General features: G+C 45.4%; 1 protein-coding gene across 1 annotated transcript in view; it reads right to left on the bottom strand.

Annotated features, from left to right (window-relative positions):
- The window catches only part of nkd2b (NKD inhibitor of WNT signaling pathway 2b), an 85,913-nt gene extending 80,419 nt beyond the window's left edge, over nucleotides 1-5,494 (bottom strand). Inside the window, 3 exon segments of the mRNA XM_065027429.1 lie at nucleotides 4,759-4,850; nucleotides 4,982-5,008; nucleotides 5,134-5,494. Coding sequence (XP_064883501.1) covers nucleotides 4,759-4,850; nucleotides 4,982-5,008; nucleotides 5,134-5,158 — 144 coding nt within the window. The 5' untranslated portion in view covers nucleotides 5,159-5,494.
- Nucleotides 5,495-15,166: the final 9,672 nt, after the last annotated feature.

The raw sequence follows: 15,166 nt of genomic DNA, 5'->3' as shown, positions 1-15,166 counted from the left end.
CCTATAGAGTGCACTACTTTTGACCAGAGCCCCATTCCCTATATAGTGCACTACTTTAGACCAGAGCCCCATTCCCTATATAGTGCACTACTTTTGACCAGGGCCCCATTCCCTATATAGTGCACTACTTTAGACCAGAGCCCAATTCCCTATATAGTGCACTACTTTTGACCGGGGCCCCATTCCCTATATAGTGCACTACTTTTGACCAGAGCCCCATTCCCTATATAGTGCACTACTTTAGACCAGAGCCCTATTCCCTATATAGTGCACTACTTTAGACCAGAGCCCTATTCCCTATAGAGTGCACAACTTTTGACCAGAGCCCTATTCCCTTCCCTATAGTGCACTACTTTTGACCAGAGCCCCATTCCCTATATAGTGCACTACTTTTGACCAGAGCCCCATTCCCTATATAGTGCACTACTTTAGACCATTCCCTTTTAGTGCACTACTTTTGACCAGAGCCCCATTTTGACTACTTTGACCAGGGCCCCATTCCCTATTCCTACTTTTGACCAGAGCCCCATTCCCTATATAGTGCACTACTTTTGACCAGAGCCCCATTCCCTACTTTAGACCAGTATATAGTGCACTACTTTTGACCAGAGCCCCATTCCCTATTAGTGCACTACTTTTGACCAGAGCCCTATTCCCTATATAGTGCACTACTTTTATATAGTGACTACTTTTTGACCAGAGCCCATTCCCTATAGTGCACTACTTTTGACCAGAGCCCTATATGTGCACTACTTTAGACCAGAGCCCCATTCTCTATATAGTGCACTACTTTTGACCAGAGCCCCATTCCCTATAGAGTGCACTACTTTTGACCAGAGCCCCCTATTCCCTATAGTGCACTACTTTAGACCAGAGCCCCATTCCTATATAGTGCACTACTTTGACCAGAGCCCCATTCCCTATATAGTGCACTACTTTTGACCAGAGCCCTATTCCCTATATAGTGCACTTTTTTTCCCTATATAGTTTATATAGTGCACTACTTTTGACCAGAGCCCCATTCCCTATATAGTGCACTACTTTAGACCAGAGCCCTATTCCCTATATAGTGCACTACTTTAGACCAGAGCCCTATTCCCTATAGAGTGCACAACTTTTGACCGGGGCCCTATTCCCTTTATAGTGCACTACTTTAGACCGGGGCCCCATTCCCTATATAGTGCACTACTTTTGACCAGAGCCCCATTCCCTATATAGTGCACTACTTTTGACCGGGGCCCCATTCCCTATATAGTGCACTACTTTAGACCGGGGCCCTATTCCCTATTTAGTGCACTACTTTTGACCAGAGCCCCATTCCCTATAGAGTGCACTACTTTAGACCGGGGCCCCATTTCCTGTATAGTGCACTACTTTTGACCAGAGCCCTATTCCCTATATAGTGCACTACTTTAGACCAGAGCCCTATTCCCTATATAGTGCACTACTTTTGACCAGAGACCCATTCCCTATAGAGTGCACTACTTTAGACCGGGCCCCATTTCCTATATAGTGCACTACTTTTGACCAGAGCCCCATTCCCTATATAGTGCACTACTTTTGACCAGAGCCCTATTCCCTATATAGTGCACTACTTTAGACCAGAGCCCTATTCTCTATATAGTGCACTACTTTTGACCAGAGCCCAATTCCCTATAGAGTGCACTACTTTTGACCAGAGCCCCATTCCCTATATAGTGCACTACTTTAGACCAGAGCCCCATTCCCTATATAGTGCACTACTTTTGACCGGGACCCTATTCCCTATATAGTGCACTACTTTTGACCGGGACCCTATTCCCTATATAGTGCACTACTTTTGACCGGGGCCCTATTCTCTATATAGTGCACTACTTTTGCCGGGGCCCTATTCCCAATATAGTGCACTACTTTTGACCGGGGCCCTGGTATGAAGGCTCTTTGCCCCGTCGCACCCCTCAACATGACATGCTAATTGAAGTGATGTAATATTATGCCATGGAGAGAGAGAGAGAGAGAGAGAGGAGGCTGCCCGCTGGGAGCTAGGCTGACTATAATAGAAGGCATTGAGAATAAGACACAGCCAAAGCTCCCCGGAGGGCTTAAAGCGGCAATCAGCAGTTGAAACTAGAACAAAGTGTACTCCCCGCCACGATTTTGCTAAAAATCTGAAGGATGGAGTTGGAGAAATTTAACCACTCTCAAATTCATAGACAGAGCTATGGATGCAAGGACTGACCATCCATTATATTCTGATGGGGTACGACAGTTGAACTAAGCTCATGAGGTATGTATAAGTTATATTCTTCAATAATCAATGGGTGCATATCATTCATTTATCTGTCCAAAAATGGAAGTAACAACTGCAGATTTCCCATTTAAGGCTGTTATAGCCTCCCCAGCATGCAGCTCAGCGAGGCTGTTATAACCTCTTCAATATGTAGCCCAGCCAGGATGTTATAACCTCTTCAATATGTAGCCCAGCCAGTCTGTTATAACCTCTTCAATATGTAGCCCAGCCAGTCTGTTACCTCCCCAGTGTACAGCCCAGCCAGTCTGTTACCTCCCCAGTGTACAGCCCAGCCAGTCTGTTACCTCCCCAGTGTGTAGCCCAGCCAGTCTGTTACCTCCCCAGTGTACAGCCCAGCCAGTCTGTTACCTCCCCAGTGTGTAGCCCAGCCAGTCTGTTACCTCCCCAGTGTACAGCCCAGCCAGCCTGTTACCTCCCCAGTGTGTAGCCCAGCCAGTCTGTTACCACCCCAGTGTGTAGCCCAGCCAGTATGTTACCACCCCAGTGTGTAGCCCAGCCAGTCTGTTACCACCCCAGTGTGTAGCCCAGCCAGTCTGTTACCACCCCAGTGTACAGCCCAGCCAGTCTGTTACCACCCCAGTGTGTAGCCCAGCCAGTCTGTTACCTCCCCAGTGTGTAGCCCAGCCAGTCTGTTACCACCCCAGTGTGTAGCCCAGCCAGTCTGTTACCACCCCAGTGTGTAGCCCAGCCAGTCTGTTACCACCCCAGTGTGTAGCCCAGCCAGTCTGTTACCACCCCAGTGTGTAGCCCAGCCAGTCTGTTACCACCCCAGTGTGTAGCCCAGCCAGTCTGTTACCATCCCAGTGTGTAGCCCAGCTAGTCTGTTACCACCCCAGTGTGTAGCCCAGCCAGTCTGTTACCACCCCAGTGTGTAGCCCAGCCAGTCTGTTACCTCCCCAGTGTACAGCCCAGCCAGCCTGTTACCTCCCCAGTGTGTAGCCCAGCCAGTCTGTTACCACCCCAGTGTGTAGCCCAGCCAGTCTGTTACCACCCCAGTGTGTAGCCCAGCCAGTCTGTTACCACCCCAGTGTGTAGCCCAGCCAGTCTGTTACCACCCCAATGTGTAGCCCAGCCAGTCTGTTACCACCCCAGTGTGTAGCCCAGCCAGTCTGTTACCTCCCCAGTGTACAGCCCAGCCAGCCTGACAACACTGTTGTCCCAGCCAGGGGAATAACCACAGCACTGTTGTCCCAGCCAGGGGAATAACCACAGCACTGTTGTCCCAGCCAGGGGAATAACCACAGCACTGTTGTCCCAGCCAGGGGAATAACCACAGCACTGTTGTCCCAGTCAGGGGAATAACCACAGCACTGTTGTCCCAGCCAGGGGAATAAACACAACACTGTTGTCCCAGCCAGGGGAATAACCACAGCACTGTTGTCCCAGCCAGGGGAATAACCACAACACTGTTGTACCAGCCAGGGAATAACCACAGCACTGTTGTCCCAGCCAGGGGAATAACCACAACACTGTTGTACCAGCCAGGGGAATAACCACGGCACTGTTGTCCCAGCCAGGGGAATAACCACAACACTGTTGTCCCAGCCAGGGGAATAACCACAGCACTGTTGTCCCAGCCAGGGGAATAACCACAGCACTGTTGTCCCAGCCAGGGAATAACCACAGCACTGTTGTCCCAGCCAGGGAATAACCACAGCACTGTTGTCCCAGTCAGGGGAATAACCACAGCACTGTTGTCCCAGCGCCAGATATGACAGAAACAACAACAACTCAAATCTGCAACTTCATGACATCAACATGTCTTTGCAAAGGCCTTTGAATGTTTACTTAATGACTGTAGATCACAGTGAGTTTAGTTCTGCTGGTGTGTGGTAGAGAGAGCACTTCATCTACAGGCAGGGGGACAGGTATGACACTGTCCTTCTGCCAACCTGGACCTGCCAGACAGACTGACACCACACCCCAGTCTGTGTCCTTGTCTAAATGAAGTATGGGCAAACCTTCCCCTTCAGTCACCAACTCTTAGGCCAGGCTTTACCAAATCTGTACACATTTCTAGGAGGGGAAACACATGACTTGCAAACATACAAAATAAATGCTAGAAAACAACCTCGAGATTTTGGATACAACTCTTAATTTTGATCATTAAATCTTTCATTTCAATAAATTGCATTTTATGGAGCGCCAGTCCCCAAAATGATTTCTGAATCATGAAGGAGTTCATTGATTTGTCCTCTTGGGGCAGCATTAGAGGAACTTCTAATCACAACTGATCCCAACTGTAGACCATCCATGGACCATGTAATATGCAAACTTCTCAACCTGTGTTAAAGAGTCATGTATTTGATTTATAATAGACTATCATCAAATTATTATTAGCATTATTTTCAGTATCCAAATCATTATAATCATTAGCCACATTCTTATAATTATTATTACTTTTGTATCATTTTATCCAAGAAAGCACATAGGAAAACATTTAAAAGTACAAGTGTTTCGTTTCTTACCTGCATGTTGTTCAGTTTGTGATCTGAGGAGCTGTACATCTCACATTCCCCCATCGCTCTTCGGAGGAAAGCGTTCACAACAAAACTGTCTCCTACAAATCGGGGGAGGGGAATTATAATGAATATCAATGATATTAACTTGTGTCTAGATAATAAGATAATGTAAGGTTTAAAACCAGGTTTAATGCGTCATTTCTAAAGGATGATAGAGGGTTATCCTCACCTTCGGGGTTCTCTCTACGTTTGCCCGCTTTAGATCACAGCACAATATGGACATTCAAATGAGAAATTCGTTACAATGTGAACAAAATATTCATCAATGATCAATCAGTATGGAATACTCATATAAAGATGTTTATAAGAGATATATCTTACCATGTTTGGACTGAAGTTTCCCCATTTCTACGTCCCGTTTTCCTTGATTAATGAACAGCTCTTTACCAATCCGTCATGGATAACCCAGTCTGCTGGTCAACATTGTCACATTGTGTCCGCGTTTTTGCAAGAAAATAGTCTAATTGAACTTTCTCCAAGCGCATTCAAAATAATCAATATACACACATGCTTTATTTTGCTGTACAGAAACAACGCTCTTTCTCTCAAAACAAATCCCGAGAGAGGGGAGACTATAGTCGACTTGCACTTTCGCGTCAGACAAGCCAACTGACTGACTGAATGGAAGAATGTGTGTCCGTCTGGCGGTCGCGTAGCGCAGAGCAGGAGGCGCTCAACTCAATCTAAGTAGTAGGCATGGCTGTAGGTACACCCTCAAAGTGTCTGCTAAATACCGTCCCCTGTTGGACTCATTTCAAACAGGTATTTACTTTTGCTGGTGATTTTGTTCCAGTATAACAACAAAAAACAAAAAAATAAAATGTACACCTGTTTGGCAGATGTTATTGCGGGTGTAGCGAAATGCTTGTGTTTCTAGCTCTAACAGTGCAGTAATATCTAAGAGTAATATCTAACAATTTCACAACAATACACACAAATCTAAAGTAAATGGACGGAATTAACAATATATAAATAATTGGGCGAGCAACGTCAGAGCGACATAGACTAAGATACAGTAGAATAGAATACAACGTCAGAGCGACATAGACTAAGATACAGTAGAATAGGCGTAATGCTGGTAGTGCTGGTGAGTTACCGCTGCTCTGATATCCACTAGTTCTTCCAGGCTGTGTGTAATAACACCAAACAAATTCTGGCCTAATAATGTAAGAAATAACACACACAAAAAACGAAATAATGCAAAAGACAGTATATTTAGATATTAGGCCATGTTTGTTCCATACTGTTGAATCAGCATAGGTGAGCTCTTGTAACTTGACCATTTCCTAATGTTTCAATATCAAAGCCTGTATTTTTTTTAAAGATAGTGATAACTAACTTTCCCTTATTCATTTGGGAGTATAATATAAAAAGAGAGTATAATGTCTGTCAGAATGTAATGTTAGCCTTTGTGTCAGACTCTATCCTCAACATCTGCATTATCAACAGTGCTTGACTTGGGCACATCGGAGCTGAGTACCGGTACCTATATTTCAGTCCAAATCATGCACTGATTATCAAAGTCTACGTCCCAAATAGCACCCTAGAATTATTTTTCCTGGAAACCGGCGATGTTGAATTTCATTGAATTCTACATCAGGCATCAATGAGCGTTTGGATCAGGAAAGTGTCTTCTCACAACCTCTACAAGCCAGAATGCTGAATGAAATTATATTTGAACGTACTTTACCGGTTGTACTCCGTGCAGTTGGTCCTTCGCCAGTAGGAATGTGATACCATATATGCACAGAAAAAAAAAAAAAAAAAAAAATTCAACAACTTTCCAAAACACCGGTAATGAGTTCAGATCTATGACCTGAAGCATGTGCAGAACCATGTAAACATGTGCACCAGCTCAGCAGTAGTCTATACATGGGTTGGTGCAGAACCATGTAAACATGTGTACCAGCTCAGCAGTAGTCTATACATGGGTTGGTGCAGAACCATGTAAACATGTGCACCAGCTCAGCAGTAGTCTATACATGGGTTGGTGCAGAACCATGTAAACATGTGCACCAGCTCAGCAGTAGTCTATACATGGGTTGGTGCAGAACCATGTAAACATGTGTACCAGCTCAGCAGAACCATGTAAACATGTGTACCAGCTCAGCAGTAGTCTATACATGGGTTGGTGCAGAACCATGTAAACATGTGCACCAGCTCAGCAGTAGTCTATACATGGGTTGGTGCAGAACCATGTCAACATGTGTACCAGCTCAGCAGTAGTCTATACATGGGTTGGTGCAGAACCATGTAAACATGTGCACCAGCTCAGCAGAACCATGTCAACATGTGCACCAGCTCAGCAGTAGTCTATACATGGGTTGGTGCAGAACCATGTAAACATGTGCACCAGCTCAGCAGAACCATGTCAACATGTGCACCAGCTCAGCAGTAGTCTATACATGGGTTGGTGCAGAACCATGTAAACATGTGCACCAGCTCAGCAGTAGTCTATACATGGGTTGGTGCAGAACCATGTCAACATGTGTACCAGCTCAGCAGTAGTCTATACATGGGTTGGTGCAGAACCATGTCAACATGTGTACCAGCTCAGCAGTAGTCTATACATGGGTTGGTGCAGAACCATGTAAACATGTGTCACCCAGCATGTGCAGCTCAGTAGTCTATACATGGGTTGGTGCAGAACCATGTCAACATGTGCACCAGCTCAGCAGTAGTCTATACATGGGTTGGTGCAGAACCATGTCAACATGTGTACCAGCTCAGCAGTAGTCTATACATGGGTTGGTGCAGAACCATGTCAACATGTGTACCAGCTCAGCAGTAGTCTATACATGGGTTGGTGCAGAACCATGTCAACATGTGTACCAGCTCAGCAGTAGTCTATACATGGGTTGGTGCAGAACCATGTCAACATGTGTACCAGCTCAGCAGTAGTCTATACATGGGTTGGTGCAGAACCATGTCAACATGTGTACCAGCTCAGCAGTAGTCTATACATGGGTTGGTGCAGAACCATGTAAACATGTGTACCAGCTCAGCAGAACCATGTAAACATGTGTACCAGCTCAGCAGTAGTCTATACATGGGTTGGTGCAGAACCATGTAAACATGTGTACCAGCTCAGCAGAACCATGTAAACATGTGTACCAGCTCAGCAGTAGTCTATACATGGGTTGGTGCAGAACCATGTAAACATGTGTACCAGCTCAGCAGAACCATGTCAACATGTGTACCAGCTCAGCAGTAGTCTATACATGGGTTGGTGCAGAACCATGTAAACATGTGTACCAGCTCAGCAGTGCAACCATGTCAACATGTTGGTGCAGAACCAGCTCAGCAGTAGTCTATACATGGGTTGGTGCAGAACCATGTAAACATGTGTACCAGCTCAGCAGAACCATGTAAACATGTGTACCAGCTCAGCAGTAGTCTATACATGGGTTGGTGCAGAACCATGTAAACATGTGCACCAGCTCAGCAGTAGTCTATACATGGGTTGGTGCAGAACCATGTAAACATGTGTACCAGCTCAGCAGTAGTCTATACATGGGTTGGTGCAGAACCATGTAAACATGTGTACCAGCTCAGCAGAACCATGTAAACATGTCTACCAGCTCAGCAGTAGTCTATACATGGGTTGGTGCAGAACCATGTAAACATGTGTACCAGCTCAGCAGAACCATGTAAACATGTGTACCAGCTCAGTAGTAGTCTATACATGGGTTGGTGCAGAACCATGTAAACATGTGTACCAGCTCAGCAGTAGTCTATACATGGGTTGGTGCAGAACCATGTAAACATGTGTACCAGCTCAGCAGAACCATGTAAACATGTGCACCAGCTCAGTAGTAGTCTATACATGGGTTGGTGCAGAACCATGTAAACATGTGCACCAGCTCAGCAGTAGTCTATACATGGGTTGGTGCAGAACCATGTAAACATGTGTACCAGCTCAGCAGTAGTCTATACATGGGTTGGTGCAGAACCATGTAAACATGTGTACCAGCTCAGCAGAACCATGTAAACATGTGTACCAGCTCAGCAGTAGTCTATACATGGGTTGGTGCAGAACCATGTAAACATGTGTACCAGCTCAGCAGAACCATGTAAACATGTGTACCAGCTCAGCATTAGTCTATACATGGGTTGCTGCATGTAGTTTCATCTTGTGCTTCAGGTGATGGAAATCTGAACGCACTACCAGCACTTTGAAAAGTAGATTGAAAGATACTTTCCTGTGGATATATTGTCTCACATTGCTACCTGCAAATAAGGACCAACCTCATGGACAACCGGTAGAGAAAGTGAAAATATAATTTGGCTTGTAGAGGATGTGAAAGGACACTTTCCTGATCCAACTGCTCATTCATGCCTGATGTAGAATTCAATTCACCATCAGGTTTCCAGGCTACCTATTCCCTGTAGCAGGGTATTCAACTCTGACCCTATGAGGTTCGGAGCCTGCTGGTTATCTGTTCTACCAGATCATTAATGGCACCCAACTGGTGTCCCAGTCTAAATCAGTTCCTGATTAGAGGGGAATCACCCAACTGGTGTCCCAGTCTAAATCAGTTCCTGATTAGAGGGGAATCACCCAACTGGTGTCCCAGTCTAAATCAGTTCCTGATTAGAGGGGAATCACCCAACTGGTGTCCCAGTCTAAATCAGTTCCCGATTAGAGGGGAATCACCCAACTGGTGTCCCAGTCTAAATCAGTTCCTGATTAGAGGGGAATCACCCAAATGGTGTCCCAGTCTAAATCAGTTCCTGATTAGAGGGGAATCACCCAACTGGTGTCCCAGTCTAAATCAGTTCCTGATTAGAGGGGAATCACCCAACTGGTGTCCCAGTCTAAATCAGTTCCTGATTAGAGAGGAATCACCTGATTAGAGGGGAGCAATGATAAAAGGCAGGGGAACTGGCTTCGAGGTCCAGAGTTGAATTTGACCATTACTTTTGACCAGGATCTACATAGGAACTATGGTGCCATCTGGGATATGCACAAAGGTCTTTGTTTCCTCCAAAATACAAACAACAACCAACCTTCTATAAGATGACCCGTTGTTCTCTAAACAGAAGCAAGGTAACATTCTGAAAATAGGCCTCAAATATCCATCAGTCACGTCCCTTTTGAAGCGTAGCTGTTAGTTTATTCTAGTGGAGTTAAACAAGTCTCTAGTCACATGACCAACATTAGATGTTACCTTCTGCTCCAGGTGGCAACTTCAACATGACATGATGTCCTTCAATCACATGATGGTGTCTTACAAACATCCACAACCATCCTACCTGTCCGATGTTGATTTAGGACCTGGACAGTTAAGATGTTTAGCATGCAGTACACATCCTTCTTCTATCAATCAAAGTATGTCACACACACACATACACACACACACACACACACACACACACACACACACACACACACACACACACACACACACACACACACACACACACACACACACACACACACACACACACACACACACACACACACACACACACACATACACACACACAGAAAAGAGAGAGAGAGACCACAGTGTGACATCACAGCAGCAAGATTTGTGACCTGTTGCCACAAGAAAAGGGCAACCAGTGAAGAACAAACACATCGTACTTTACCTAATTGCACCTCGTTATAACACTGTACATAGCCAGAAAGACATCTGGAAGGTCTCTATTCCTTTTAGACTTTTATGTTTATAATGTTTCATTTTTATTATCTTCTTCACTTGCTTTGGCAACGTAAACACAATAAAACCCTTACATTGAAATGAATTGAATAGAGTGAGAGAAAGAAAGAGAGAGGGAGGGAATGTGAGAGAGAGGGTGAGAGAGAGGGAAGGTGAGAGAGAGGGATGGTGAGAGAGATAGAGAGAGAGAGGGAAGGTGAGAGAGAGGGATGGTGAGAGAGAGAGAGAGAGAGAGAGGGTGAGAGATAGGGAAGGTGAGAGAGAGGGATGGTGAGAGAGAGAGATAGAGGGTGAGAGAGAGAGGGTGAGAGAGAGGGAATGTGAGAGAGAGGGATGGTGAGAGAAAGAAAGAGAGAGAGAGAAGAGAAAGGGAGGGTGAGAGAGAGGGATGGTGAGAGAAATAGAGAGAGAGAGGGAAGGTGAGAGAGAGGGATGGTGAGAGAGAGAGAGAGAGAGAGAGGGTGAGAGATAGGGAAGGTGAGAGAGAGGATGGTGAGAGAGAGAGATAGAGGGTGAGAGAGAGAGAGGGTGAGAGAGAGGGAATGTGAGAGAGAGGGATGGTGAGAGAAAGAAAGAGAGAGAGAGAAGAGAAAGGGAGGGTGAGAGAGATAGAGAGAGAGAGGGTGAGAGAAAGGGAGGGTGAGAGAGAGAGAGAGAGAGAGAGAGAGAGAGAGAGAGAGAGAGAGAGAGAGAGAGAGAGAGAGAGAGAGAGAGAGGGTGAGAGAAAGGGAGGGTGAGAGAAAGACTCAACAACAACCAAGCTCTGTCTTGCATAACATAAATTCCTAGTGACATTCAACTTCCAATCCAAACAAATTAAACTGAATTACCGTACAGGAAAACAAAACCAAGATGGAAGAATATCTAAAGCTGGCATCAGAACACAAGACAATGGAAAACAGCCTTCGTTCTAGCTGCAATGAATCAGTCTGATGACATGTTAATAGTTGGACATGTTGACAGTTCTGAAGCATGCTTGATCATGAAGACATTGTTTTGTCTTCCAACAACCATTGAAGTCTGTCTGTGTTTACATAGCTGCTACGACGCACTGCCCATTCTGCATCTATCAGTACCAGCCAACATCCAGACTCACATCTCCCATTCTGTATCTATCAGTACCAGCCAACATCCACTCACATCTCCCCTTCTGCATCTATCAGTACCAGCCAACATCCAGACTCACATCTCCCATTCTGCATCTATCAGTACCAGCCAACATCCAGACTCACATCTCCCATTCTGTATCTATCAGTACCAGCCAACATCCACTCACATCTCCCCTTCTGCATCTATCAGTACCAGCCAACATCCAGACTCACATCTCCCATTCTGTATCTATCAGTACCAGCCAACATCCAGACTCACATCTCCCATTCTGCATCTATCAGTACCAGCCAACATCCAGACTCACATCTCCCATTCTGTATCTATCAGTACCAGCCAACATCCAGACTCACATCTCCCATTCTGTATCTATCAGTACCAGCCAACATCCAGACTCACATCTCCCATTCTGCATCTATCAGTACCAGCCAACATCCAGACTCACATCTCCCATTCTGTATCTATCAGTACCAGCCAACATCCAGACTCACATCTCCCATTCTGCATCTATCAGTACCAGCCAACATCCAGACTCACATCTCCCATTCTGTATCTATCAGTACCAGCCAACATCCAGACTCACATCTCCCCTTCTGCATCTATCAGTACCAGCCAACATCCAGACTCACATCTCCCATTCTGCATCTATCAGTACCAGCCAACATCCAGACTCACATCTCCCATTCTGCATCTATCAGTACCAGCCAACATCCAGACTCACATCTCCCATTCTGCATCTATCAGTACCAGCCAACATCCAGACTCACATCTCCCATTCTGTATCTATCAGTACCAGCCAACATCCAGACTCACATCTCCCATTCTGCATCTATCAGTACCAGCCAACATCCAGACTCACATCTCCCATTCTGCATCTATCAGTACCAGCCAACATCCAGACTCACATCTCCCATTCTGCATCTATCAGTACCAGCCAACATCCAGACTCACATCTCCCATTCTGTATCTATCAGTACCAGCCAACATCCAGACTCACATCTCCCATTCTGTATCTATCAGTACCAGCCAACATCCAGACTCACATCTCCCATTCTGCATCTATCAGTACCAGCCAACATCCAGACTCACATCTCCCATTCTGTATCTATCAGTACCAGCCAACATCCAGACTCACATCTCCCATTCTGTATCTATCAGTACCAGCCAACATCCAGACTCACATCTCCCATTCTGCATCTATCAGTACCAGCCAACATCCAGACTCACATCTCCCATTCTGCATCTATCAGTACCAGCCAACATCCAGACTCACATCTCCCATTCTGTATCTATCAGTACCAGCCAACATCCAGACTCACATCTCCCATTCTGCATCTATCAGTACCAGCCAACATCCAGACTCACATCTCCCATTCTGCATCTATCAGTACCAGCCAACATCCAGACTCACATCTCCCATAAGGACTTAGTCCGTCATCGTCCTACATAGAGTTGCAAAATTATGATTATTTTCCCATAATTCCCTGTTTTTTCACAGTTAGTAAGCAGGAAACCCTGAATCCTCCAACCAAGATTTCTGGAAAACTTCTAGGAATTCGGGAACATTACTGGAATTTTGCAACTCTAATCGTGCACCGCAGACCCCCCCGTGGTGTTATTATTACTTCAAGTGTAAAAGATGATCATGTTTCCTTCTTGTGTCTCCTGAGTGGCAGCCCACAGGTGCAGTCTGGGAAATAACCAAATGAAAATATATGAACGGAATATCAATTGATATGAATTTAAATATTTGACCTGTAAAATATGAAAATGAAAGGTTAAACCAATTGCTTCCCCCGTTGTTTAAGATACGACCCTACTAACACCCACCAACGGGACTGTAGTCAGACAGGGAGCTGGCCAGCTACACGGGGAGTGGTGGCTGCTGGGATGAGAGGCTTTGCTGTCTCTACATCTTTCTCTCATTCTCTGCACACACACACACACACACACACACACACGCGCGCGCACGCACCCACACACACACACCACACGCGCGCACACACACATGCGTACACACGCACAGGCTGACAGAGGGAGGCTCTGTCTCAGATAACTCTCAGGGGTTGACAGACATTTGCACAGCAGCTCATTGATGGCAACTCTCTTTGATCCTTGTTGCAGCGCCCAATTACCATGGTCTCTCTCCCTAATGCCCCCCTATTCCCTATATAGAGCACTACTTTTGACCAGGGCCCATAGGGTTCTGGACGAAAGTAGTGCACTTCATAGTTAATAGCAGAGATGCACGATATATCGGTAAGCATATCGGAATCGGCTGATATTTCCTAAAAATGACAACACTGGTATCGGCCCGATGTCTAGTTTAAAGCCGATGTGCAAAACCGATGTCAAAGCTGACGTGCATACATATATGACGTAGGTAGATGACATGCATACCTATATAACGTAGGTAGATGACATGCATACCTATATAACGTAGGTAGATGACATGCATACCTATATAACGTAGGTAGATGACATGCATACCTATATAACGTAGGTAGATGACATGCATACCTATATAACGTAGGTAGATGACGTGCATACCTATATAACGTAGGTAGATGACGTGCATACCTATATAACGTAGGTAGATGACATGCATACCTATATAACGTAGGTAGATGACGTGCATACCTATATAACGTAGGTAGATGACGTAATGACACAATGAAAAATACAGCACTACACAGCATTCCTAACCTGGCCAATAGGGCGGCGCACATTTGGCCCAGCGTTGTCCGGGTTTGACTGGGGTAGGCCGTCATTGTCAATAAGAATTTGTTCTTGACTGACTTGCCTAGTTAAATAAAGGTTAAATGCATTTTTAAATAAAATCCACACAGCAGACGTTGCGGGACTCCCAATCATGGCCGGATGTGATGCAGCCTGGAACCAGGGACTGTAGTGAAGGAAGGTATCTCTCTCCTCTCTTTAGAAGGTATCTCTCTCCTCTCTTTAGAAGGTATCGCCCTCCTCTCCTCTCTTTAGAAGGTATCTCTGGCCTCTCCTCTCTTTAGAAGGTATCTCTCTCCTCTCCTCTCTTTAGAAGGTATCTCTCTCCTCTCCTCTCTTTAGAAGGTATCTATCTCCTCTCCTCTCTTTAGAAGGTATCTCTCTCCTCTCCTCTCTTTAGAAGGTATCTCTCTCCTCTCCTCTCTTTAGAAGGTATCTCTCTCCTCTCCTCTCTTTAGAAGGTATCTCTCTCCTCTCTTTAGAAGGTATCTCTCTCCTCTCCTCTCTTTAGAAGGTATCTCTCTCCTCTCCTCTCTTTAGAAGGTGTCTCTCTCCTCTCCTCTCTTTAGAAGGTATCTCTCTCCTCTCCTCTCCTCTCTTTAGAAGGTATCTCTCCTCTCTCCTCTCTTTAGAAGGTATCTCTCTCCTCTCTTTAGAAGGTATCGCCCTCCTCTCCTCTCTTTAGAAGGTATCTCTCTCCTCTCTTCTCTTTAGAAGGTATCTCTCTCCTCTCCTCTCTTTAGAAGGTATCTCTCCTCTCCTCTCTTTAGAAGGTATCTCTCTCCTCTCTTCTCTTTAGAAGGTATCTCTCTCCTCTCTTCTCTTTAGAAGGTATCTCTCTC

Source organism: Oncorhynchus nerka, linkage group LG14, assembly GCF_034236695.1.
Source record: "Oncorhynchus nerka isolate Pitt River linkage group LG14, Oner_Uvic_2.0, whole genome shotgun sequence".
NCBI lineage: Eukaryota > Metazoa > Chordata > Actinopteri > Salmoniformes > Salmonidae > Oncorhynchus > Oncorhynchus nerka.
This window is presented reverse-complemented; position numbering and strand designations above follow the sequence as displayed.